The following is a 26241-nucleotide window of genomic DNA, read 5'->3' as shown; positions in this document are numbered from 1 at the left end:
CCCGACTCCGGGCCCATGGCCTGGCTGATGGCAGCGCTCTCGGCGGGCACCGCTCTGGTAAGGAGAAGCCTCCCCCGGGGCCGGGCGGCGCGGCGCGGCGCTGCTTTGGTGCGCGAGGGGCTGGCGGGGCGACGGGCTGAGCAGAGCTCCTCAGGCTCGCCCGAGCCCCGCAGAGCCTGTCCTCACACCGGCAGGGTCGGCGCTGCGGGGTGAGCTTCCCACCTCGGGCCCCGCTACTCGTCCCTCCAGCCGGCCCGTCTTTCAAAACGCACACGCTGAGAGAGAGGAAACCTCCCCCAGGTACACACGCCGCCCGATTGCTCCTGGACAGCCCAGGAGGGAGAGGGCAGCGTCCCCCGCCTAAGCGGCGCGGTGAGGCAGGATAATCCCCAGGCGGTGAGTTCCAGCGGTGCCTTCCAGCAGGTGTTCTTAAGGCGGGGGGCAACGTTGCGTGCCTTGGGGAGGGGGTGAGGATGGCCATGGGAAGTCTCCAAAAGTGTCCCAGGCCACAAAAAACCCGGGTCGATGGCTTCCAGTGTGTAGTAAGCGTTGCTGTGATGCCTTCCTTGTCTGTGAGCCTGGCTGCGGTGGGTTAGTAGCTTTATAACCGTTTTGTCTGGGTGCCGTGAGAGAGGGGATCTAGAGGAGGACACCTGATTTTTATGCAGACGTAAACGGATGCCATAGCTTGGTAATTTAATTGCCTGTGCTTTCTAAGCAACTGGAGTGGCTGGTTAACCTTGGTCTTTGATTGTGTAAATAATTCATGTAAAGAATTTATCTCAAGTTTTGGGGGTTATTCTTGTGGCATAGTTAGTGCCATTTCACAGAGTATAGGCTGGCTAGAACTAGGCAGGAGGCAGTGATTTTTCATTTATAGCATCATGGATTTGAAGTCAGGGACACACAGCAAGGTTTGACCGATAGTTACCTCTTGCCTTGAGCTCATAAAAAGGGGGGGCTTGTAGACAGTTTTCTGAGCATGCTCTGTCCTGCACAACTGCATCCTATGACTTCAAAACAAATTTTCTGAGGAACATAGAAGCTCGCTAGCTTATTATCTAATGGGTTTTGTGTACGTCTGGTTGAATTCAACAAAAGAGAGATATTTGGAGAGAAGTTGGTTGGTAGAAGATAGTCATTTCACAGTGCAAGACATGTAGGTCAGTTTTACTGCATTGAATGGGAATGTGTTTATTGTTTTGCCTGCTGTGAAACAGAAGCAATTAAAAACTTCAACAGAGAAATTAGAAAATAAAACCATAGGAATCTGGTTGAAGGTGCAGGCAGAGTCTTTGTCTGTTACACAAAAACACATTAATTGAAACATACATCAGTTTTAAAACAGTGGTTTTCAAACTTTTTTTTCTGGTGACCCAGTTGAAGACAATTGTTGATGCCCGTGACCCAACAGAGCTGGGGATGAGGGGTTTGGGGTGTGGAGGGGCTCAGGGCTGGGGCAGAGGGTTGGAGTGTGTGTGGGGGGGAGCAGGCTCTGGGGTGGGGCTGTGGATGGGGGTTTGGGGTGCAGGAGGGGGTTCTGGGTTTGGGGGGGCTCAGAGCTGGGGAAGGGGGTTGGAGTGTGGGAGGGAGTCAGGGCTCTGGGCTGGGGGTGCAGGCTCTGTGGCTGGGCCGGGGCTGAGAGGTTTGGGGTGCAGGAAGGGGCTCTGGGTTTGAGGAGGGGGGCTTGAGGCAGGGGATTTGGGGCATGGGCTTACTTCTGGTGGCTCCTGTCAGCGATGCAGCCAGGGTGCAGAGGCAGGCTTCCTGCCTGTCCTGGCACCACGGACTGTGCTGAGCCCCGGAAGCGGCCAGCAGCAGGTCTGGCTCCTAAATGGAGGCGTGCAAGAAGTTCCGCGTGGCTCTCGCCTGCAAGTGCTGCCCCCGCCCCAGTGCGGAGCCGTTGCTTGGGGTGGGGGCAGTGCGCGGAGCCCTGGGGCCCACCCGCCTAGCAGCCGGACCTGCTGCTGGCTGCTTCTGGGGAACAGTGCGGTGTCAGAACAAGTAGGGACTAGCCTGCCTTAGCCGGTCAGCGGTGCTGCCTGGACTTTTAACGGCCCGGTCGGCAGTGCTGACCAAAGCTGCCACGACCCAGTGCCTTACATCCTGAGACCCAGGACTGGTTCGCTACCCACAGTTTGAAAACCACTCGTTTGACACACACAGTTGTAAATAAGTATCATTATAAAAATAGCTTGTTTGCTTTTATCAACTGATATGCAAATATATTTGTATTGATTAGTAACAATCCTTTTCTTAAAGAAAACAAATATAAATGTAGGACTTGAACCTGTGCCCACTGGCATTAACAAGATAAGGATCACGGTCTCTTGGACAGGGCAAATGGTTCTGCCACCTTACTTTACTCTAGGTTACAATTCTGCAAATCCTTACTCAAAGAGTGGCCCTTGCTCACAGCAAGTAGTCCCTGCCAGATAGAATTATAGAAATCTAGGGCTGGAAGTGACCTTGAGAAGTCATCAAATCCATCCCCCCTGCTCGGAGGCAGGATCAAGCAAACCTCCTAGACCATCTCTGTCCAACCTGTTTGTGGAAATCTCCTCACGGGAAGTTTTTACAACCTCCTTTGGAAACCTGTTCCAAAACTTGACTACCCTTGTCTTTAGAAAGTTTCTCCCTTGCTGCTGGTTACGGCCATTACTTCTTGTCCTGGCTTCAATGGATATGGAGAACAATTGATCACCATCCTCTTTAAAACAGCCCTTAACATATTTGAAGACTTATTAGGTTCCCCTTCAGTATTCTTTTCTCAAGTTTTTTGCCCAGTTTTTTAAACCTTTCATCACAGGTCACTGAGGATAACAAATTTAGTTCTGTTCATAGGCCCTGACTTCCTTTGTTCCCCAGGGGGTGCTTGACTCTTGCCCCCCCCTTCATGCCTGTGCTCTGCCTCCACTCCATCCCTTCCCCCAAGCTCTCACCCCTGCCCTGCCTGTTCCACCCCCTCCTCCCACCTCTTCCTGCCCCCACTCCTTCCCCCCCCCCCCCAGTGATTTCTGCATGCGGCCATACAGCTGATCGCGGCAGGCGGGAGGCACTGGTGGGTAGGGGTAGTTGTTGATCAATGGGGCCAATGGTGAGCGGAAGGTGCTGGGTGGGGAGAGGGAGGCGCTGATCTGCTGGGCTGCCAGCCACTATTTTTTCAGTGCCTATGGTTCTGTTGGATCCTCTTTCACATTATCGTGTTCATATTACATGTCATTACTGTCAAACGGTTGAAGAAATTTTGTAGGCATTGCTGGATTTCTGACTAGTTTAGTTATGAGCATGCATAAAACACCTTTTCCCGCCCCCTCCCGAGGAAATTTGGTAATCTGAGCTGACTTTTACCTCCAGAATTATGGATCATGTGTTTACTACATTCAATGTGCAGTCTTCAAGAAGAAAAAAAAAGTGACCGGTGCTAGTGGAAGTCTTGTGTGTGCTTTGGATGGCAGCATACATGCTTGCTAGATTTTGGGAAACAGCTCCTTTTCACTGCTGCCTCCTACTCCTTTATGCACTTGCCTAGATACAGGCCACAGGACTCAAACCACTGAATTGTTCCCTTTCATCTTTTTTTTTTTTTTTTTTTTTTTGGATTATTGGAACAGACGAAGTTTGATGAAATTTGTTGCCAGTGAAGAGTTTCTGAAAAGTTTTCTTGTTTCCTATTCATATTTTCTAGAATGTCAACAGTTCTTCTGCTATGGCTGAGCCAAAGTCAGTGTGTGTTTCAGTGGATGAGGTGGTCTCAAGTGGCACAGATAACCAAGATGTGCGGTTGTTGAATGGACACTTAAAAAAGGTGGACAGCACTTTAACAGAAGCCCATCGTTTCTCCTACCTACCCCGGAGACCAGCTGTGAACATTGAGTTTAAGGAACTGTCATATTCTATCCAAGAAGGACCATGGTGGAGGAAGAAGGGTGAGGAAAACTAATGTTTTTAGCAGAAATATCAAGAGAAATGGTCTTTACATTCTCATGTGGCCTGTGGTGGTAAATGGAGGTAGTGTGTGGTTTACAGGGAAGCAAAGTCAATGAGTGTGGTTCATCAAAAGACATTCCGTGTTTTGTTTTTCTGGGGCATTCTCACAGCCACTTATTGCAATGACTCTTGATGTTTTCTCTGGTTCAAAATAAATCTGTAGAAGTATGCAAATAGCTCACTTTCTTAAATATGAAGTGATGTGTTTAACAAAGTCTAAAGTGGCTATTTTTTCTGGCTTTGCTATGGGACAGCAGGAGGTAGGATGCACACAAGGAGCATTCCTCACCACCATCATTCTTTATCCTGCTCAAGGGACAAGCACAGTAGCAATCCCTGCTTTCGAGGCAGTGCTCCTTGCTGGTAACTTTGGGGGTGAAGATCACCTCAGAGTGTGCTGAGAGGACCTTCCCTACCTTCAGGTGCTAGGCAGATGTCCTGGGAAGTGTGAGCTATGCCATTCAATGAGGCACTGCAGCCAGGGTGGATTTCCAGTTAGGCACGTGCCTAGGGGTGCTGGCGTTCTAGGGGTTCCTAAAAGATAAGTGGTTAAAAAGTGTCATTTTTTACAGAAAACACTAAAGTCCGCTGTAGGCAGAGGGCGTGCATCAAGTGTAAATCTGGCCCTGACTGCAGCATAGATGCCACCCTTGTGTACTGAAGAGCTGGGGGTGGGGCTGTACCTTCTGAAGCACAGTACCTCCCAGAGTTTCTCATGGGGTGGTACAGTTCAGAACCGCTCTCAGCTCCAGCCAGTGCCTAAATGGCACAATCGGGGCCTAACAAACCAGTTCTAGTCGCCGAGGGAGTTTGGCTGAAACAGTAGAAATAAAGACTATGATTAAAATTCATTCTAGCTAAACTATTAATCCTGTATGATCCCTTGGCATTTATTGTTCAGATAACAAAGAATTTATTCTCGGACAGAGTTTCAAATTCAATTTAGATCTCATGGTCCAAGTAATTACAGTATTACAGGGTTGCCAAATTTGCCTAGTCTACAATTTCATATGTTTCTATCCTATGTATAGGACAAAAGAGAAGGCATGTTCACTGGCAAATGGTTAGGTTTTGAACGCTTTCCGAGGAGTGAGTTTTTCAGCGGTATAGTAGGCACACGAAGTTGAGGGCAGAATGTGTCTCTTAAAATGTATTGTTTGAAAATCTAGCCCATAATATGTAGAAATGTCAGCTCATCCATGTCTCTTGTCTGTTTTATCAATTCTTTTTACATCCTAACAATGTATAAAGAGAGAACCCATGTGGTTGGTAGTTCTTGATAGGGCCAGATCCTGAGAGATGCTGAGCACCTTCTATTGACTTAAATGGTGTTCTCAGCACCTCAGGCTTTTGGCTGAAGTACTGCGAGGTAAATTGTGAACAAATGGTCCTACCCCATGTGCAGCTGGTGGGCCCTGATCCTACAAAGGAATTTGCCAACATGGAGTGCCGCTGAAGTCAAATAGTGAATGCTACTGAAGTCCTTGGGAAACCAAGTGGATATAAGGGCCTGCCCACATGGCTACTTTTGCTAGATCTGGGCCCATGTTTGTAATCCTATTGGCCAGACCGTATATCTCATTGAAATGAGGAACTACTACTACAATCTCCCACCTAAGTAGTTGTTAAATATGGCTCTGAAGTATCCCAGAACGTATTTATATCCACTGCAGCTACAGCAGCGGTTTATTTTATCTGCTATGCCTCCATTATTCTTCCCCCCACTTCAAGACCTTAAGTCCCAGTCTAACAACATGAGCTAAAAGACAGATGTATTTCCATTTCTGCCTAACAAATTGTGGTCAACAAACAGATTGTGGGTTAGTTGTTCAGAACACATCAGAGGTGATGAGTGAAACAGAGGGTAAAATCCTGGTCCCGATGAAGTCAATGACAAAACTCCCATTAACTTCAGTGGGGCCAGGATTTCACCCTTAGTTCTAATATATATATAATGCTTTACATATTTAAAGCAATGTATACATTTGGTAATTAGTCATTACACTGCATCCATGAGGTAGGTAAATATTCTCATCTCCATTTTGTGGACTCAGAAACTGTCATAATGGGCCCGACTCTCCTTTGCCTTGCCCATTGTTGGTCTTTTGCACTTACGAAATATGGGTATAAAATGCTGCCCAATCAGAATAGTAACATTTTCCACCCACTTTGCAAAGGGCTACACAAGATGCAAGGCAGAGGAGAATGAGGTGCACTGCATTTTCTAGTGAAGTTACCTTTTCTTCAGATTAGTGGTCTCTTTGAAGGGGCAAGTAGGATGTATAATATTCCCAGTAGCAGACACTTCTGGAAGGAAATACACCCAAGAGAAAATATTGAACTCTTTAAGGAGAGCTTCACATACTTAAATGCAGTCATTACATTTCCACAAGGAATTGTTTCCTGTAGAGTAAATTGGTATTGTTGTGTGCTTTGGTAAGGTATTATCTATTCATCAAAAATAATAAAATGTGCTGTTGAGCCATACCAGAGACAAAGGTAAATGAAATTTTATATGACACTTCTTGTTCTCAATTTAAGTCTACCTGTCTGTGAGTGTGTATCCATTGGTTTAAACTTTCGTCTTAAAATTGTTTTATAAAATGTGTTGTCAGATAAACAGAATTCCCAGGCACCATCATGCCAACCTGGCTAATGTACCAAGTTTTCATAATCTAGAAATGTCTGGGGTGAAGGAACATCATCACGTAAGCTCTGATCCTGCAAACACCTATGCCTGTGAGTAGCCCCTGCCCCACTGTTCACATGAATACAGTTACTCACAGGCATAGGTGTTTGCAGGACCAGGGTCCTAATGTATCTCATCTTCCCCCCCCCCCCCCCCAAAAAAAAAAAATCATTACTTCCTCTTACCTTCTGTGGTGAGTGGGGAGGAATTTTTGAAAGCTATTTAATGTATTTAGTAGAGCTACATGGGAGACAACAATTCCAACAAGTTTTGAGGTTTTAAATTTTGTTTTGTTTTCATTCCAGTGAGGAACAAGACCTTTTCAAAGGTTTTCACAAAATGGAATTGAGTTGAAATGTCCCTCTTCAGATCCAAAACCTGAGCTTTTTGACTCAGTTTCTCTTTCTCTCTCTGGTCAGAAATGAACAGAGCACCCAAAAAACCCTCCTGGATAAAAATTTCGACAAAACTGATACTTCCCTGTGAAACATTTTGGATTTGACAAAATGGCATATTTCAATTAAATTTCATTTACCGTAGAACCTCAGAGTTACGAACACCTTGGGAATGGAGGTTGTTCGTAACTCTGAAATGTTCCTAACTCGGAACAAAACATTATGGTGGTTCTTTCAGAAGTTTACAACTGAACATTGACTTAATACAGCTCTGAAAGTTTACTATGCAGAAGAAAAATGCTGCTTTCCCTTTATTTTTTAGTAGTTTACGTTTAACACTGTACATTTTTGTCTCTGCTGCCTGATTGGGTACTTCCAGTTTCAAATGAGGGGTGTGGTTGACTGGTCAGTTCGTAACTCTGGTGTTTGTAACTCAGAGGTTCTATTGTGGTAGAAAATGTTCCAACCACCCCTTGCATTTAGCTTTTAATAGCAATGACTATTTCAGGGCAGGGCATTTCATGGAGATTAAAAGGATGCTGTCTACTTGAATTCTTTTCAGTTTTAAAAAAAATCATTTTTCTAATTGAACCCTGATGTTTACTTTTAAAAATGCCTCAAATTTTTAAATGTTTTTCTGTTCACCTTCTGAGATTTAAGAGCACCTTTTGGGTAAACCAACAGCATCGTTACCAAACATGCTCAGGCTTTTGCCTCTGCTTCTTCCCTTATTGAGCGCTTGCTTGCTTCCTGGCAATTCAGTTTCAGTTCTGCAGCTGCTGTTACTAGTATGCATCTGTTGCTGGCAGTAGGGAAGAGCAGTGCATGACAGTAATGTCGTCATGCTGGTGTGTGAAGAGAGGGTTAGTTTCTCTGTGCACCTCTGTACAGGGCAGCTACAAGGGGCCATTTGCTAGTCCCCAGTCCTGATGTTGGGCTTGCACTTGCTTTTTCCCTGACGTATCTTAGAGCAGCCTCAGAACTGCTCTAAATTATGCCAGATGCCAATGGGTCTCAAGGTCCATTAGACTTGCTTGGGATCACCAGAGCACAGAGGCCTTCAAGCCACACCCCTTCCTCCAATTCCCACCTCTCTCCACCAGGGGCAGGCTCAGAGCATTGGCTTAACTAAAACAGTTATTACGTTGGACAAGCTAAAAACAGTAGGGAATAGAAGATCAAAAACTGAACAGCCTAACTGCTCTCAAGTGAAGATGCTGACCAAAAAGCTGCTTCTTCATATGAGGTCTGTGGTTTCTTTGCTGGTGTTTCTGCAAAATAGAATTAACTCTGTGCAATAAAATAAACAGAGTTTGCGTACATTTTAAAAATAATTTATGTGAGAAAATACCCTGAGTCTGTGTTACCAATTTCTCCTCCATTGAGAAACTAATGCACTGCAAAGCCCCATAATCTACGGCTCGGCAAAAAGGCAACAGTGAACTCCACACGTAGCTGGCTATGCTGGTTGGGATTCCTCATGCTGGAGAGATCTTTTGCTGGCAAGATATGTTGGGTTTAAGTCTGCTTTTACACAAGAATAGTGCAAAGTAACTCACCTGCAGCAAAAAAATCAGGCCCAGGAAGTACAAATGACTAATTAAAAAAACAAACCGTGAAACTAACTGCAAACTGCCCGTAAGGTTTATAGAGAAAAGTCTCTGATTTTCAGAGTGAAATAGCGGTTCAGTTTTGAAGGATATAAATTGTGAAGTGAGTTAGTTCAGCTCTGGAGGCTGCAAGGATAAAATCCTGATTACTGTTCTCCACCAGTGAAAATGAGTTCCATGGTTTGAATCTGGCCGCTGCTTGGGCACATCACAAAACTATTATGCAGTTAAGTGGGACTCGGTCTGCTTAGCTGAGGTCCAGGACTGGTGTAAAGGTGTTGACATATTTTGGAATGGAGGTGAGTTGGCAGAATTGGAGGAGGGAAACGTGCACAGTGCACGCACTATGATTTGTTCAGGCCCATGCTGGTTGTCCCTCACTTTTAAGAACAATGAGCCAACTCACCTTTTAAGGAAAAATTCCTCTGCCATGTCAAATATATTTTCTCAATATAACAAAAGCCTAATCCACAAAGTTTGAGGACTATCTGCAGGCAAAATTTTCATTTTTTTTTTAACATGCAACTGCTTATTTTGACTAGAATTTGAACAAAAATAAGGGATGAAATAAATTTCCACCCCGAACTCTGATACCTCAATCTAGATTTAAAAAAGAAAAACCCAGGTTAACCAATGAAAGAATGAAGATTGATATTAGGGCAAATAGACCTTCTACTAAGTTTCAGTCTAGTGCTATTTGAAATTAAATTTTTATACCTCCATAAATCAGGGTTTCAAACAGATGTTAACTCTTCTGTTGTCATGCTCCTCTCATTAAAAGCACCATAAAGAGAAGATTAGTTTACTTTAATAAAATACATGTATCTATGATCAGATTATGGCTAGCCCCATGCAGTAAAGGGGATTGTCGTGGAGCATGCACACCCTGTCTGCTTTGAGGACAGGTCGGGGTTGTGAAACTACCGCAGTTACAGTCTACCCACCTATCCGTAGACTGAGAACAGCACGACCCAGTGGCTGGAGTCAGTATGGCTGCCCTAGGGGTCAGGGCTGTGTTGCTTAATAGCCAGAGTCAATATGGCTTCCCTTGGGGTTCTGGGTTATACGGCCTAATGGCCTGAGTCAATATGGCTGCCCTGGGGATCATGGCTGTGTTGCCTGCTGGCCAGAGTCAATATGGCTGCCCTGGGGATCAGGGCTGTATGGCCTAATAGAATAAAGGGCTGCCATCCAGCAGGGGTGATGGCCTGGCCCAGGGCCCTGTCAGTGGCAAGTGTGGTCACCACCCAATCAGCAGGGATTCTACTGCAACACTCTGATCTTCCTCAGGTGGGAGAGACCACTCACACTGTCTCCCTGGGCCACTTACTACCTTGTCTCCTGAAGCCAGGGTCCATAACGTTGTCAGGGTCTCCGAGCCTCTCAGTGTAGGTAGCTCCCTGGGATTCTGACTCCAGTTGGCCAGTTATAGGCACCAGGTATCTGTTCCAGTCCTTGGGATCTCTGGTTCCTGCTGTCAAGTGCTGAAGCAGCTCCTAGGCAGGAGCCTCTACCAAGTATTCTTCCTCGGTAGTCAGCCTAGAATGAGCTAGGCTGCTCCCTTTTATACTGAGGCAGCAGTTGGAGCATGCCCTGCACAGTGTGAGGGGCGGGACTTCCGCTGCCCATAGGTTTAAGCCCATACTTTCTTGGCTAGTGTGAGGTATGCACACCACATCACAGGGATGAAAATGCTATTTTGCCCTCTCACCCTTGACAAACACATGCATCTTTACTTTATTTGGTTTTATGTATGCACTAAAAATGGACACCTATCTACACTTCAAGACACTTTTGACTTAATTTAATATCCGATGGAAATATCATTCCAACATAAGTCCAGGATATCCTCAAAGGAGAGAGTGATCATTTGCTTCTCAGAAATCTGAAATAACTCAAGTTTTACTTTTTCTAATACTTGTCCATATTCACAATTAATTAGGCAACATTTTAGTTGGAAATTTATTTTTCTCCTTCACTGTTTTCAGTGTTGTAATGACTCATTTGCACCAAGTTAGAATGCAGGGGCTGGTAAAATTTGCTCTTTAGTAACCTATTAAGAAATGGGTTCTAGCCAGTCAAAATGTAATTTTTCTAAGAACTCTATTTGTATTGACTTGGTTAATAGCAATACAGACACCCATGCTCTGTAAAATACGTGATCATTAATTTCTGGGTTTTTTTTTTCATTTTTCAGCAATCCCTGTGAAAACAGTTGGTCCAAGAGAAATTTACAAGACTGTAATGTGTTTGACCTTAAAGTTATCAAGCAAAACAAGATCCTCTCCCTGCATGGGAGAAGCTTTTAGACAAGTGGCCAATTTAATCAAATTTGGCTCATGGTGTCTGGGGACAGGTAGAATTTTTGTTAAGCTGTTAAGCTATTTTAATTTTTAATAAATATTATCACAGTCTGAAATAATGTGATTCGAGACTTTTAGATACCTACATTTCAGCTAAAAGATACACATCGTGTAAATGTTGTTCTTTAAATAAGAAGATGGAAAACACAGGTGACTTAAGTCACTGTCAAAATGCCAAAATAGATTTCAAAGGACTAGGTTTCTCTAATTCTTTCTTAGGTGCTGTTACAAATTCATTCAGACATATTGAATTGAACAAAACATACATTTTTCTGTGTGTTTTGTGTAATGTCCCGGAAAGATTTCACTCTTGGTGACATTCTGAGATCCAAATGATCAAAAATAGGACTTGCCCTAAATTACTGGCTAATCCTTCCTAGAGGAGTTAGAAAAAGCCTGTCCTCCTCATAGCAGGTGCACTGCGGTAGAGGTGCCGCATGAACTGTCTTTTTCCTCTCTCACGGTTACTGTCGGTCAGTGCACTATAGTAACCTCCGAATCTGACGTTAGAGCTAGAGGAAGTGTCGTCTGATTGGCTGCTATATGTACTGTTGCTAAGATGAGAGGAAAAGATGTAGAACAGTAAGGACCAAAACCCTTGCTGGGGATAGTTTTTTCCTTTTCTCTAGATTGTATTGTTTTCGCCCACTTTAGAATCTGCTTGCTCTGAGATCATATATTTGCATCTCAGATAGCAAAATGTAAGTAATTTAGTATCCATATGTTAGAGCAAACAAGTCTAACTGGTAGAAATTAACTGCAGTACTAGAGAACAAGCTCCAGAGCTAGATATTTTAAGGGTCCTTTTCCTTTTTTTTTAAATCAGCTTAATTTTACCCGTGCCTGACAATACCAAAATTGTATATTTTTCTTGATGATTCCTGAATTTAATTTTATTGTAACCCAGTAGGAGGTACACACTCTTGTTAGCATTCAAACTGTATAAAGATGGTAAAAAGTACGGAGAAATCACAACTATTGTAATAAATTATGGCATTTCATGAGGTGGCCCTCAAAAAAAAATAACAATTCCCTATCCATTCTCTTGCATGCATTTTATAAAATAGCAGATTCTGGGACAGATCCCACTCAATTTAATGGGCCAGATTCTGCCACTGTTACTCATGTTGAGTATTACCTTATTCCACAAGTAGTCCCACTGAAATTAATAGGATTACTCACTTTCAGTGGGGTTACTTGTGGAGTAAGGTTGGCAGAATCTGGCCTAATGGAGTTTAGTCATTGAGTCTATTGGTGTGAGGAAGGTTAGTAGGATTTGGTCTGTATTTTTCAAGCCTTTTTTCTTTCTTTTAAAATAATGCATATTAAAACTAAGACTATTCAGTTCACTCTTAAAATGATGTCTAGTCAGTATTTTAAAATAACAAATTTTATAGTTTTTGTAAAATTCATGGCCAGGCATGAACTGTCCCAGATGAATAACAAGAAAAATTAGTTCCTTGACAGAATTTTTGAAATACTTAAAGTAGTCTTTCATTATGCCGGCCAGAATCTCTGCTGTTTCCATTTTATGGGTATGTCTTCACAGGAACTGAAGGGGTGATTGTGGTACAGGTAGGCATATTTGTGTTGGCTTTAATCTAGCTAGAATGGATGGCAATAGCAATATGGACATGGTGGCACAGACATTCGTATGCTCCAATAATCAGAGTACAAGCCCTCCAGGGACCCTAAGTACATACTCTGGTTGTTAACCTGAACTAAAGCCTGTCCCACCACATCTACATTATTATTGTTACCTGTACTAACTAGATTAAAGCTAATATGGGTATGCCTACCCGTGCTGCAATCACACCTTCACTTGCAGTGTAGACGTACCTTTAGGGTATGTCTGTACTGTAATCACAGGGTCTGATTGCAGCTCGTGTAGACGTACCCAAGTAACTTTTAATCTAGCTAGCTCAGGTACTGTAGTAGTAAAGCCGCAGTAGCATGGGCTGTACCAGCCCCCCCGCCCCAGAATCCTGGGTAATTACTCGCAGGGCTTGCTCATGCTGTGTATTCTGCCATTCTATTTACATGCTGTTTTGAAATGTACCTTCCAGAAAACATAGGATCTACCCAGTTTTTACTGAGGCAAAATGTTCATTTTCAGGGCAGTTTGCTTGAATAGGGAAGGGTGCAGGGTTCAGCCCTTATTCGCTAAGGAATGAATTCTGCCACACTTCCTCACCTGGACGAGTATTTTACTCAGCAGGTAAGCTGACTGATTTCAGTAAGACTACTTATGGAACAAGACATTACTTGCATACATCAGATTCTGGCCTTATGAGTTATAATTAGGAATTGTGCCTGTAAAACTGCAACACACATTCCCCCCTCCGTTTAAAAAAAAAAACAACAATCTTTGATCTTACTTAGAAAATGAACATTTTCAGCATCATCTAAACCAGAACTTCAAAGGAGAATCCTAGCAAAATCGACACAATATTTTAGCCTAAGGGAGTGTATTAATTTAAGTTTAAAAAGAGAGCACTACAAATAAAAAGCTAGTGGCTAAACCCAGAAGCTAATGTCCTTGAAGCAAAACTTGAATTTATTAGCCAAAAAACCCCCCACCAACATAGTGCTTCATATGAGGTTTCTGTAGCTAGTACATTCTTGCTTTATATGGAGAAATAAAGTGACAGATAATCTCACACAGTATTTGGATGGAAATAACTTCAGGGCTCAAGCCAGCATACCACATGGCAGAGACCTGCCCAGGACTGTGGATGTTGGGAACAATCAATTGTTCTGTGCTCTAGCACAGGCATATGGGATTATTTTGCCTGCAGTTACATCAATGTAATCTCACTGGGGTATAAAAATGGGCAGAATTTGCTTTTTTATACTACCTCATATCTGAGCTGCAACACGTGCATTTATGTATAAACAAAGACTTAAATGCAGAGCATCTGATATGAACTTAGTCTTTTCATCTAATAAAAGAACTATGACAATTACAATAAAACTAACAATAAGGGCTAGATTGTGAATTGGACTGTGTGTTTATGCATGGGCATAAGGGGAGTGCCAGGGTTTTTTTTTACTAATGCGTGGGCTATCTAGACCTTATAAGAATACATGGGTGTAAGCAGATGCTGCAAGGATGTCTACACCCCTCAAACAGGATGAGCACCCGGGAGTATCTATGTATCAGCCCCTACTCAGGGTGAAAGGCACACTCCAGCTCCATGGTGTGTGTGTGTATGTGTATGTGTATATAGATAGATATCAAGATATTAAACGGTTTCAAAGAAAACAGAATCAGCTCACTCGAACAGGTTTAAATTTTTCATAAAAAATGACTTCAAACAACCCCCCCCCCCCCCAACATTTATAAAAAATTGATTTTTTTCAAAAATTGTTTTTTGGAGAAATGAGAATTTTGGTTTTTTGGCTTTTCTTCCGTTCCTTTCTCTCCCTTCAGTTGCAAACTAGAAAAAGGAGAGAAAGGAGGAGGGGGGGAAATGGTGAGGAAAAGGGAATCCCCTGCCCAAAAGAGTATCAACATTTTTCACCAATCATCAAATAAATGAAAAGTCATTCCTTTTTACAACTTGCAGAACAAAAATGATTTATGAAATTTTCAAAATCTTTCATGAAACATGTTTTTCAACCAGCTCTACAATTCACCCTTCCCCACCCCAAGCAAGAAGACACTTGAAACACCACACAGAGAGAGGTACCAGCAGCTCAGACATAAGAAGAGAGGAGACCTTTGACAGAGACTCTTATTTCAGTAGTAGAAGGGAATGCTGTGGAGATTTATTATTCATTTATTTTCCCTTGGAACTTATTAATTATCAGGAGGCCTACCATGATGTCCCACTGATAATGTATTAATAGGAAATTGGTTCCCTAGTGAATTAGCTGTTCTAGCTCAGACATATGTTTTGATTGAATCTGGGCTCAAACTTGTGAATTTTTGATTGTTTTTCTTTCGAGAAGGAAGCTTTTCTCACATGATAAAGTATCAAAGAAGTATTAGCAAATACTAGCAAGTTAATGCTTTCTAAATATTAGCAGTGTGTGGATAAAATCATAATACTTACTTGCAAATGTTGTCGTCGTAGGCCTGTAGTGTTTAAAAGTCTCAAATTTTGTTGTGTTCTGTTGAGTCCCATTGTGGAAAGCATCTTGGTTAAGCTTGCTAGAAGGAGTTACTTTTTGCTCCCAGTCTTTCATTTTCACTTGGAGTTGTTTTAGGCTTTCAGCAAAAATCAGTGTTACCAGGAGAAGGACCTGACAATTTATAATATATATTTATCACGAGAGAGGATGGTGATGGCAAAGTAGTCTAAATCCTTAAAGGAAAACAATGTGTTAATTCATTCCAACCATTATGTAATTTAACCTCGTTTGTTGATCATTCAAAATAAATAAATAAATACTAATAAATGGCAGAGGCCTAGGGTTTGCAGGATAATTTACCATCTGTCTCTCATTTACTTTCCACAGCCTACATCCTTTGTGTAAGAATGCTACTTCTTGCTGCTTTACATGTTTAATTATAAACAACACTTGTAATTATTCCTGAGTACATCTGCTAACTTAAAGGAAAAGATGGAACAGTTAATGGTCAGGACCCTAGGAAATTAGGCCTGTGTTCAATCTTATCCTGACCTTCAAAGCATGGATCAGGGGTTCTCAAACTGGGGGTCGGGATCCCTCAGGGGGTCGCAAGGTTATTACATGGGGGGCTGCGAGCTGTCACCCTCCACCCCAAACCCCGCTTTGCCTCCAGCATTTATAATGGTGTTAAATATATTAAAAAGTGTTTTTAATGTATAAGGGGGGTCGCACTCAGAGGCTTGCGGTGTGAAAGGGGTCACCAGTACAAAAGTCTGAGAACTCCTGGCATAGATCTTAGGGTCAGAGAGAGGAGATAGGAGTTTCAAAATCAGAAATTATATGGTTAGTTAAAATGAACATAAAATTTGAAAACAAAAAAGTTATCTAAAGGTTTTACTATTGTAACCAAGGATATTGGGCCAAATTCTGCTCTGAGTTAAACCTGTGCCATCCCTCTGGAATCGTTTAAGTGAACGAGATGGTATGGATACAACTCAGGCATTTTTACTTCATTTTACAAGCAGCGAGCCAAACACTTCTCCGAGTGACTGAGACATTAAACAATAAAGTACTGTGAATGTAATGTGCTTAATCAGCAAATGAATGTAGAATCAAAAGAAAGAGGGGTTAGAGGGTAAATACTTAATTAGAAAATTTGCACTGGCAAATTGGGTTTGCCATTGCAGTTGGGTCAAAATGCTTGAATTAACATTTTTTTATTGAATATTCATGAAAATGAAAATTGGGGCCCAGCTTTCTCTAAAAGCCTGCTTATATCAGTTAAGGTTGAAACTTACCCTACTTGATCCATGGGGTTTGTAGTCCTCTTACTCCCAGACAAATGAATGTCATAGGCTGCTATCAGAGAACCTTTTGATCCTCAAGACACAAGTAAAAGAACTGGGGAGTGCAGCTCTCCATGAAGGTTTCATTCATTTGGGGATGGGAAAGAGATGGGTTTTGGTCCTGGACCTTGTGTAATTCTTTGGATGGGCAAATTTGGAGTAAGTTGATATTAACATGTAAATACTGGACCAAAGATTCCAAATACCATTCTGAATATCAGCCAGATTTTAACCTTCAATTTCCAGCAGGTTTGATAGGGGAGCTGTTCGAAAACAGGTTGCAAGAATTGTGAACAATGGGACTTTTTTTTTTTTTTAAACCCTCTTCTCTTACTCCCTAATGGCTGACTTGGGTTTGCTCCAACTTTCATTAAAAATAAATAAATCAAATCACCAGCACGGACCCAGGGTCCAGGGCAATAGCGAATAAAGGCAATGGAAAGTCTCCCGTTGAATTAAGTGGGCATTGGATTGGATCTCGGGTATTGAAAATTTCAGACCAAAATGTGAAAATCTCAGTTATGAACAGCTGCAAACTGGAAAATAGAATTTCTGCCATTTCTACTATAGTATAACAAGTTCTAATGTCCAAGACTGTGTGCTATTACCATGTGTGTGAGTTATTGTATTAGGAATCAGCAGTCAGAGTAAGCAATAGTATTTCACCTTCTTGGAGAGAATGTTTGCCATTTTGATTTGACATGTAAGGATATGGTCATGTAAACCTCACGGCGGAAGATATTACTCAACTGAAGCAGGCATAAATCACTGAATCCTGGAATACAATATTATTGTATATTTCTACAGTGTGATTGCGACCAGTAGCAGGACAGTACTGGGGTGGTAAAACAAACATGAAGTTGGGTATTTTGCACCATTACATTAATCTTGTTTATTCTTTACAGTACTTGGAATTCAGGAAGATAGGGCATGATCACAGCCTTGTTATAGTGTTTGATTTTCATGGGCCACTTTTCAATAGTCAAAATAATTTATTTGGTTGCATTTATTTGAAGCAGGGCAATAGAAATGCATTTACGTTAACAAACAAGACTAACTTGGGAGGCTGTGATTCAACTCAGACATTTATGCTGTATCATCCTAGAGCAGAGGTTCCCAAACTGGTACACAGACCCCTAGCGGTATGTGAGACATCTCCAGGAGGTACGTGGGAGAAATTGTGTAAAGGTGGATTTTATTAATTATTTTATTCCATTTTCATAATAGGCTACTCTGATGAAGCTTTAAAACTGTGGAATTTGTTATATAAAATACGGTAATTAATTTGCTTCAAGATGTACCAATGAGAACACAGACACACAGAGCCCTCACCTACAATAGTCGTACAGCACAAGTTCAGTTTCCCAGCAACTATCCAGTCTAACTGAGCTTTTTTTTTTTTCCAGTTGTATACGTTGCATTATGTCTGTACGTAACAGTGAAATATGGACAGCTGGCTGAAGACAGGTAGTGTTAAGATGAACACAGTATCAGTGAGGAGAAGGGTAGGGGTATGCAGGGAGCTGGTAGATCTGGAAGGAGGTACGCAATAAGAAAAGTTGGGGAACCTCTGTCTTAGTTATTGTGGTGGTACAAGGATGAATTTGACCCACATGACACATCCTTAACAGTTTGTCAAGTGTGTCTTCTCATGAAGGACTATTCTGGACCAAATTCATCCATGATATAAACACACTGAAGTTGATAGGCCAAATTCTTTTCTGATCAAACTCTGTCCTTAAAACCTCTCTTCATTCATTAGCGTGCTCTAATACTTAAAAGTTCAGGTACATTAATATCATCCAGTGCAATTAGGTTTGTAGTCCATCATGATAAATAGTAAGGTGCTTTACTTAGAGAGTCAAACAATACAGTCTGCAGGGCCAGATAAGAATCCAGACTAGCTTGGAGATAAACCAAAGGATGATACTTCCCCCAGTTTTAACCTGACCTGGATTCAAACTCCAGTCCAGATAAGCAAAATTGCAATTTTTGCATCAAAAGCAAGGGAATGGCAGTTTCCTAGAAGTAGTTCAAGCCTGTTTTCATTGGATAAGCTGCATAATAAATGAAAATAGCAGAAAAGTGGACTGTAAAATGGAAGCTTTCTCATTCTTTTGAGTGCTCAATAGATGCGTATTGTGTTGTATGAGCTGGGCAGTTTTCTACTGTTTGTAATAATTTCTCTTGCAATCCATACTGTTCATATTGTATTTTATCACTGTTTTTCCTCAGTAGTGACATGGAAGAATGTCATTGAACTCCTCAGAATATGTCAGCAGGGATTCCAGTTCAGATGTGGCACAGCGTTAGATCTCTATTTGTAACTTTGAACATTGTTATCTGAAATTCCTGTTGTGTTACCCTGGGCTTTGTTCTGACTCCCTTTCAGGCTGGGTTTAAAGGGGAACATGCATGTTTACTAGATAAAACTGTTTCACTTCCATTTCTTTGGTGATTTGTTGATGGCAAAGACTTGGTGGAATATGTTTTTTAGGTAGAGCCAGAAGTAAAATACCCAGAATTTATGACAAGTAATGAAAATGTACACTTTAGCCTACAAAAGACACTGGGGGGGGGGGACGGGGGGGACGGGGACCGCAGTCAAACAATGACCACACAGTAGAGACTTCCTGTAGCTGATTTTCTGGTGGAATAAAAATGTTTGTTATCTGCATCTGAGTAACTGGGGAAAGGTGTATAATTGGTAGGGTGACCAGATAGCAAGTATGAAAATCAGGATTGGGGTGGAGGAGTAATAGGGTCCTATTACTCCACCTATGACTGGTTCCTCAGGGGAATGTGTGTGAAGGTATGGGGGAAGGGGAGGAGAGGGGAAAGGGATGGAGAGGTAAACCCAGCCCTTTAAATAAGACAGCTGGTGAAAAATCTCCATAAGATGTCCTAAGGAGAGGCAAATGAGCCTAACATTCGTTATTTTGAAGGAAAGAATTAATGAAATTCCTGGTTGATACTCCTAGGGAGGAACTGCAATCCTAGTGAGGATTACAAAACAAATATAAAGGGACAGGAAGATATTAGAAATATAAGCAAAGAAATGATGAAACAAAATTCAACTATAAATAAGTTATTAAAGCTGATAAAATAATCCAGAAAATCTGTGTGAGGGAAAGCATTAAATATTGAAAGAGAGAGTGGATGGCAAATTAGACATGATTTTGCAATGTGATATGAGAGAAAATTTGGGTGCATGTGAAGAAGCATGACATTACAGTAAAGGGTAGTAGTTCCTCTTACATGGCAGTGGTGCAATCACACTAGGGATATTAAAATGGTAGCCATGTTAGTCTGTATCAGCAAAAACAACAAGGAGCCCTTGTGGCACGTGATGCATCTGATGAAGTGGGTTTTAGCCCATGAAAGCTTATGCCCAAATAAATTTGTTCGTCTCTAAGGTGCCACAAGGACTCCTTGTTGTTTTAGGGATATTAAGGCACTCAGATACCACGGCAATCTGTGCAGAATAAAATCCTAGATATATAGATAGATCTTGTATTGATTTCTGAGCATCTTGTCTTCAGGAAGATATAGAGAAAGTGGAGGAAGCTCAAAGAAGAGCAGCATGAATGATCAAGGGGATGAAGAGACTTGAGGCCTGGTCTACACTTAAAATTCAGATTGACCTAGCTATGTTGTTCAGGGTTGTGAACATTTCACACCCTTGAACATTGTAGTTAAACTGACCTAACCCCGGTGTAGACACAGCTAGCTCAATGGAAGAATTCTTCCATCAACCAAGTTACTGCTTTTTGGGGAGTTGGATTTCCTATGTCAATGGGAAAACCCGTTCCATCAATGTGGGGAGTGTCTATACAATAGTTCTGCAGTGGCATAGCTACAGTGCTGCTATAGCGCCTGTAGTGTAGACATGGTCTGAGTGAAGAGAAAAGGGTATAGGAGCTAAGAAGGGATGGATTGGCTATGTGGTGGCCACGGGGTGTGTGTGGGGTGAATTTCAAGTAGGCTGCAGGAATTTAAAAGGCATGAATGCCATGGAGGGAGAGAATTTTGTAGGGTGATGCTGAGGGGGTGACTAGGAATAATGGGATGAAATTAAGGAAGGGAAAATGTAAGTTGAATTTCTGGTGAGATCTGTTAGGCTGTGGAATAGCATCCCAGTGGAAGTGGCGGAAGCCTCATTGCTTTGGATGTTTAACACTCCACTGGAGAAAACCCTAGAAAATAAAATGGGGAATAATCCTACCCTGGCAGGGAGATGGACTTGATAATTTAACAGGCCTTTTCCATCACCACCTGCTGAGAGTCTGAATTCTGCTTGTCGTGTCCTAATGTTTGGTTCAGATACATCAACTGTTGTTTTTTAGCTATATTTTAGTCATTTTTCTACTCTGACACCTCAAAACTATTTGATCCCAGTTCACCTCAGCACTAGAACAGAGATTGCCATAGGGATGCAGGGGAGACCTGTGTCCCTTTGATTCTGGGGCTGCCAGGGGCCAGTTCTGTGCCAGGCTGTCCATAGTCTCTGTCACAGCCAAGCTAGGGCCATAATAGCCCAAGTCACATCCCCTCCCAGAATACCTCTCTCCTGCCTCCAACATGCCTTGGAACACTCTCTGTGCCTAAGGCTGTCACAAGAGGTACAGAGCTGGCTGAGCTCTGCAGCTGGTAGGATAGGCTACCAGCACAAGGAGTACTTCCATGAAGAGCTTTACAGCAACTTTGCACTAGTTATGCTGGCACAAATGGACCACAGTGCTGTTACGAATCAGATCCTACTTGCCCAATGTATTTTAATGGAGTTAAAACCTAGAGTATGTCACTTTTTTTTCCTTCTTAATATCCTTATTTATAACAATTCAATGTTATGCAGATACATAAAGGAAGAAATAGTTACAAATACTTGCAGGGTCTTCGCAGTTGTACATAGGAAAAGGAGATCAAGATTGGGCTGTCCTTTGAATCACAGTATCATCTAGTTAGATACCAAACCATAGAGCTTTGCTTGGTCAGTGTTAGAGCAGAGACCAGGCAAACTGGTGGAAACTATAGCAAAGAACACAGTTATCAGACACATAGATGAACACAATCTGTTGGGGAAGAGTCAATACAGATTTTGTAAAGAGAAATCATGCCTCACGAAAAATTAGAATTCTTGAGGGTGTCAAAAAGCATGTGGACAAGGGTGATCCAGTCGATATAGAGTACTTGGACTTTCAGAAAGGCTTTGACAAGGTCTCACACTAAAGGGTCCTAAGGAAAGTAAGCTGTCATGGATAAAAGGGAAGGTCCTCTTATGAATTAGTAACTGGTTAAACAGTCCTTGCCTACAGACAGCCCCCCAACCTGAAGCAAATACTCACCAGCAACTACATATCACACAACAAAAACACTAACCCAGGAACCTATCCTTGCAACAAAGCCCGTTGCCAACTGTGCCCACATATCTATTCAGGGGACACCATCACAGGGCCTAATAACATCAGCCACGCTATCAGAGGCTCGTTCACCTGCACATCTACCAATGTGATATATGCCATCATGTGCCAGCAATGCCCCTCTGCCATGTGCATTGGCCAAACTGGACAGTCTCTACGTAAAAGAATAAATGGACACAAATCAGATGTCAAGAATTATAACATTCATAAACCAGTCGGAGAACACTTCAATCTCTCTGATCACGCGATTACAGACATGAAAGTTGCGATATTACAACAGAAAAACTTCAAAACCAGACTCCAGCGAGAGACTGCTGAATTGGAATTCATTTGCAAATTGGATACAATTAACTTAGGCTTGAATAGAGACTGGGAGTGGCTAAGTCATTATGCAAGGTAACCTATTTCCCCTTGTTTTTTCCTACCTCTCCCCCTCCCCCCCCCCACCCCACTGTTCCTCAGATGTTCTTGTTAAACCCTGGATTTGTGCTGGAAATGGCCCACCTTGATTATCATACACATTGTAAGGAGAATGATCACTTTAGATAAGCTATTACCAGCAGGAGAGTGGGGTGGGGGGAGAGAAAACCTTTTGAAGTGATACACACCCATTTTTTCATGGTCTGTGTGTATAAAACATCCTCACTGCATTTTCCACTTTATGCATCCGATGAAGTGAGCTGTAGCTCATGAAAGCTTATGCTCAAATAAATTGGTTAGTCTCTAAGGTGCCACAAGTACTCCTTTTCTTTCTGGTTAAAAGATAGGATCTCCTCTGTATAGATAGATCTTTAGGTGGTATGGAGCCGTCATGCCAATTCCCATGCCATCCTACCTCTGCCCTAGACACAGGGAGTGTGTCTGGTGGGCAACAGGGGGTGTGGTTGGGGTCTGCCTATAGCCTGGCACTCCCCAACTGCCAGAGCAGTCCCTGAGCGACAGCTGTCAGGTGACAGCTGCTCTACCTTATGCCAAAGACTGGCCTACGGGCCTTTTTTTTCCGGTTCAGATGTAGCGAACATCTCGTCACGAGAAGAGCAGCTCTTGTGAGATTTCTGCCATTCGAGCAGATGACAATTTTAAGGGAACAAACTTGTGGGGCTGTTGAAAACATATTCTAGCCCTGATTATGTTTTGAATCCTAAGGCCTATCTTAACCAAATGCTAACATGACACTTTGCTTTCTTAGGCCATCTCCGCTTCTATGAGCTTTACGGCAGAGTTTTGGATCATTGCAGCAGTAAGATGCTGTAGCATTCCTTTTTCATGTATAAGGAGAATTTACAGTAACACAGTTAATAGAGAGTGGGGAGTACTGGAAGAACAGGGTGATAAGACTGTAAGCTCTTTGGTGTAGGGATTATTTTGTATGTGTTTTATACAGTACTTAAAACACTGGGACTGAATTGGACAGAGGCATCTAGACGTTACTGTAATACAAATAATAGATAAGTATAAGCTGCAAACAAATATTTGCAGACAAGATCACATCTCCTAGACTGGTTTACAGCAAATCATACAACTGAGGGAAAGCCTATTTAAAAGTCGTTTTGGGGGTTTCACACACATCTTCACCAAAGGTCTAGTGACTCAATGTTAATGGGAGGTACACAAGTTAAGAAAATTATCCTGTTATATTTTGAAAATGTTGTGATCCAGTGACAGAATAATGTACTGTGTTTTGTCATTATCCAAATTGTTGCAACTCCTATCTCTTGTCTGCCAGTCTAATGAAATCTTAACTTGCCTTAAAAAAAAAAAAAAAAAAAAAAAATGCAGCCGTTGCGTTCACTATGTAAACACAGTGCCAGGGGTGAAAGTAACTTAAAGGACTTACCGGTACTCCAGAGCTTTTAGGAGGGGGCAGGGCCTCAACCAGGAGAGGTGGGGCCGTTACATCCCTGGGCCCTTTAAATCAAGATTTAAAGGGCCCGGGGCTGGGACTGTGGTAGCAGCAGCTGGGAGCCCCGGGCCCTTTAAATCACCCCAGAGCTACCAGCTGCAGAGGCGGCTGGGAGCCCCGGGCCCTTTAAATAGCAGCCAGAGCCCCACCGCCACTACCCCAGGGCTCCGGCAGGCTCCGGGGACGATTTAAAGGACCCCGGGCGGTAGCGGGTACCGGAGCCCCAGACTCTTTAAATCGTCCCCGGAGCCCTCCTGCCACTCTGGCAGCTATTTAAAGAGCCTGGGTCAGTAGGTGCGGCAGGAGCCCTGGGCCCTTTAAATCGCCGCCCGAGCCCCGCCGCCATTTCCCCAGGGCTCTGGCAGCAGGGCTCTGGAGACAATTTAAAGGGCCTGGGGCTCTAGCCGCTGCTGGGAGCCCCAGGCCCTTTAAATTGCACCTGGGGAAGCTGATCCGCCCCGGTATGGCACACGGGCTCTTGCTGGTACGCCGTACCGGGGCGTACCGGCTTCCTTTCACCTCTGGACAGTGCTCACAAACACTCACATTGAAATCAAAAGTGCCATGAACAGATGCTACAATTTTCATTGCTTTTCTTTGCTTTCGCATGTACATACAGCAGATTTTGCTATAACAGCTTTAAATCTGTGTTTCCTCAACATACCAGGCAAATGCATTGCAAATATAAGTAATGGCTGCACACAGGTGAAAATGTGATTGTCAGACAGCTGTGTATTAATAATTCCTCCCATGATGCAGTTTCAGTTTCTGTTTAGGCTATGTCTGCACTGGCAATTGAATGACAAAACTTTTGTCTTTCAGAAGTGTTAAACTCCTCCTCTCCTCCTTCCCCCCCCCACCCCCCCAACGAAAGAAAAGGTTTTCCAGTGACAAGCGCCAGTGTGAACAGTGCTTTGTTGGCAGGAGCGCTCTCTTGCCGACAATGCAAACAGACGTTTTTTGACGGCAGGAGGGCCGACAAACAGCAGCTACGCTGCACGACTTTTCGTGGCACGGCTGTGGCGACACAGCCATGTTGCTAAAAGCTGTGTAGTGTAGACATAGCCTATATTGGATGTTATGGTGATTTGTCTGTAAGGTGTGTGATTTCAGGTTGGATTGGGTGTTTAATGTTGCTTCAACTGATTATTTCCTTGCTTTTTAGTGATTGTGTTATTAGGAGAAACAGTTGAGCAAACTTAACTCCAAGTTAATCTTCATTTTTTGGGGGGGATAATAGGTAGTATGAACACAGGGCAACCTTAACATAAATGAGTCCTGTGACAAAATTGTACTGCAAGAGAACGTAGAATTCTAAAGGAAAAATTCAGGTTGCATTTTCTGGTAACATTTATCCCATCCATATTACCCCCAAATGATATGCCTATATAATCTAGGTAGTGCTCAGGCAGGGTTTGGCAGCACTGTACCTAGTATCTGGAAAAACAAACATACCTTGGGACACAGGATTGCCAGGGTAACTAGTCGGAAAGAAACAGGAAGACCGATACTCCCTTTTATGAATCTGCCTCTTACGAAGGACATACTTAGCAAAACAAGAGTAAAGAAGAGTACTTCAGTCTGCAAATTCCTTTTGATGGGCTTCCAGTTGCAATGGAAGCATCTCTCTGTGCCATTAATTTCCTGTTAATTCTAATATTTATCAACGGATGAACCAGTCAATGTACAGCACAGTGCTATCCACAGCTCCCTCCCTCACTGCACACAATCTCACAGCCCCACTGAAGTTAATTGAATAGTCTAGGTGTAAATGAGGACAGAAGATGTCAAAAGAAGTCCTGGGAGGAACTGAAAAACCAGACAACCTAAATTACACAGAAAGCATAATTTCACTGTCATTTGATAAAAGAAGAAAATGTTACTGATTATTTTTCTTAGACAACTGAAAACCATCTCAGGAAAATAGATTTCCATTGGATGATTGTACAGATGAAGTATGGAGATGATTGTTTTATAAATCAATAAAATTTCATAATAAATCTGTAATTCTGTAGGTAAGTTGGAGAATAATGGCCAAGATTTTCCAAAATGACTCGTGATCTTGCATGTCCAACATGAGATAACTTGAAAGATCCAATTTCCAGAAGGTGGGTGCTCAGTAGTTCTGAAAAACCAGGTTATTTAAGGAATCTTCAGTTGGGTACCCAGAATCATTAGTCATTTTTGAATGTATTGGCCAATACCTTTTTTTAAAAAATGTGTCCATTAGAGTGAAACAAAGTACTGGAAACAAGTCAGTAATGAGATTATTGGGTATATTTATACTATGTCATTAAATTATGCGTCGTACAAACTGTTTTTGGTTTGTGTCAAAAATATCCTCCTTTTGAAACACCCTTCTTACGTGTTACTGATGAAATCTTTAATTGCTTAGGATATATGGTTAGCAGCAAGAATCAAAGCTTTTTGCATGTTACCCTATCAGTT

General features: G+C 42.4%; 1 protein-coding gene across 2 annotated transcripts in view; it reads left to right on the top strand.

Annotated features, from left to right (window-relative positions):
- Positions 1-26241, top strand: part of ABCG1 (ATP binding cassette subfamily G member 1) — a 93621-nt gene continuing 67380 nt past the window's right edge. Inside the window, exons 1-2 of one of the 2 annotated variants that reach the window (XM_074969533.1) lie at positions 1-57; positions 3689-3929. In XM_074969533.1, the coding sequence (XP_074825634.1) occupies positions 16-57; positions 3689-3929 (283 nt within the window). In that variant the 5' untranslated portion in view covers positions 1-15. Of the gene's footprint in view, positions 301-3688; positions 3930-26241 lie in introns of both variants that reach the window. The other variant, XM_074969541.1, reaches the window with a different exon arrangement.

This window comes from Natator depressus, chromosome 1 (assembly GCF_965152275.1).
Source record: "Natator depressus isolate rNatDep1 chromosome 1, rNatDep2.hap1, whole genome shotgun sequence".
NCBI lineage: Eukaryota > Metazoa > Chordata > Testudines > Cheloniidae > Natator > Natator depressus.
Note: the sequence above shows the minus strand (reverse complement) of the source record. Positions and strands in the feature narration are given on the sequence as shown.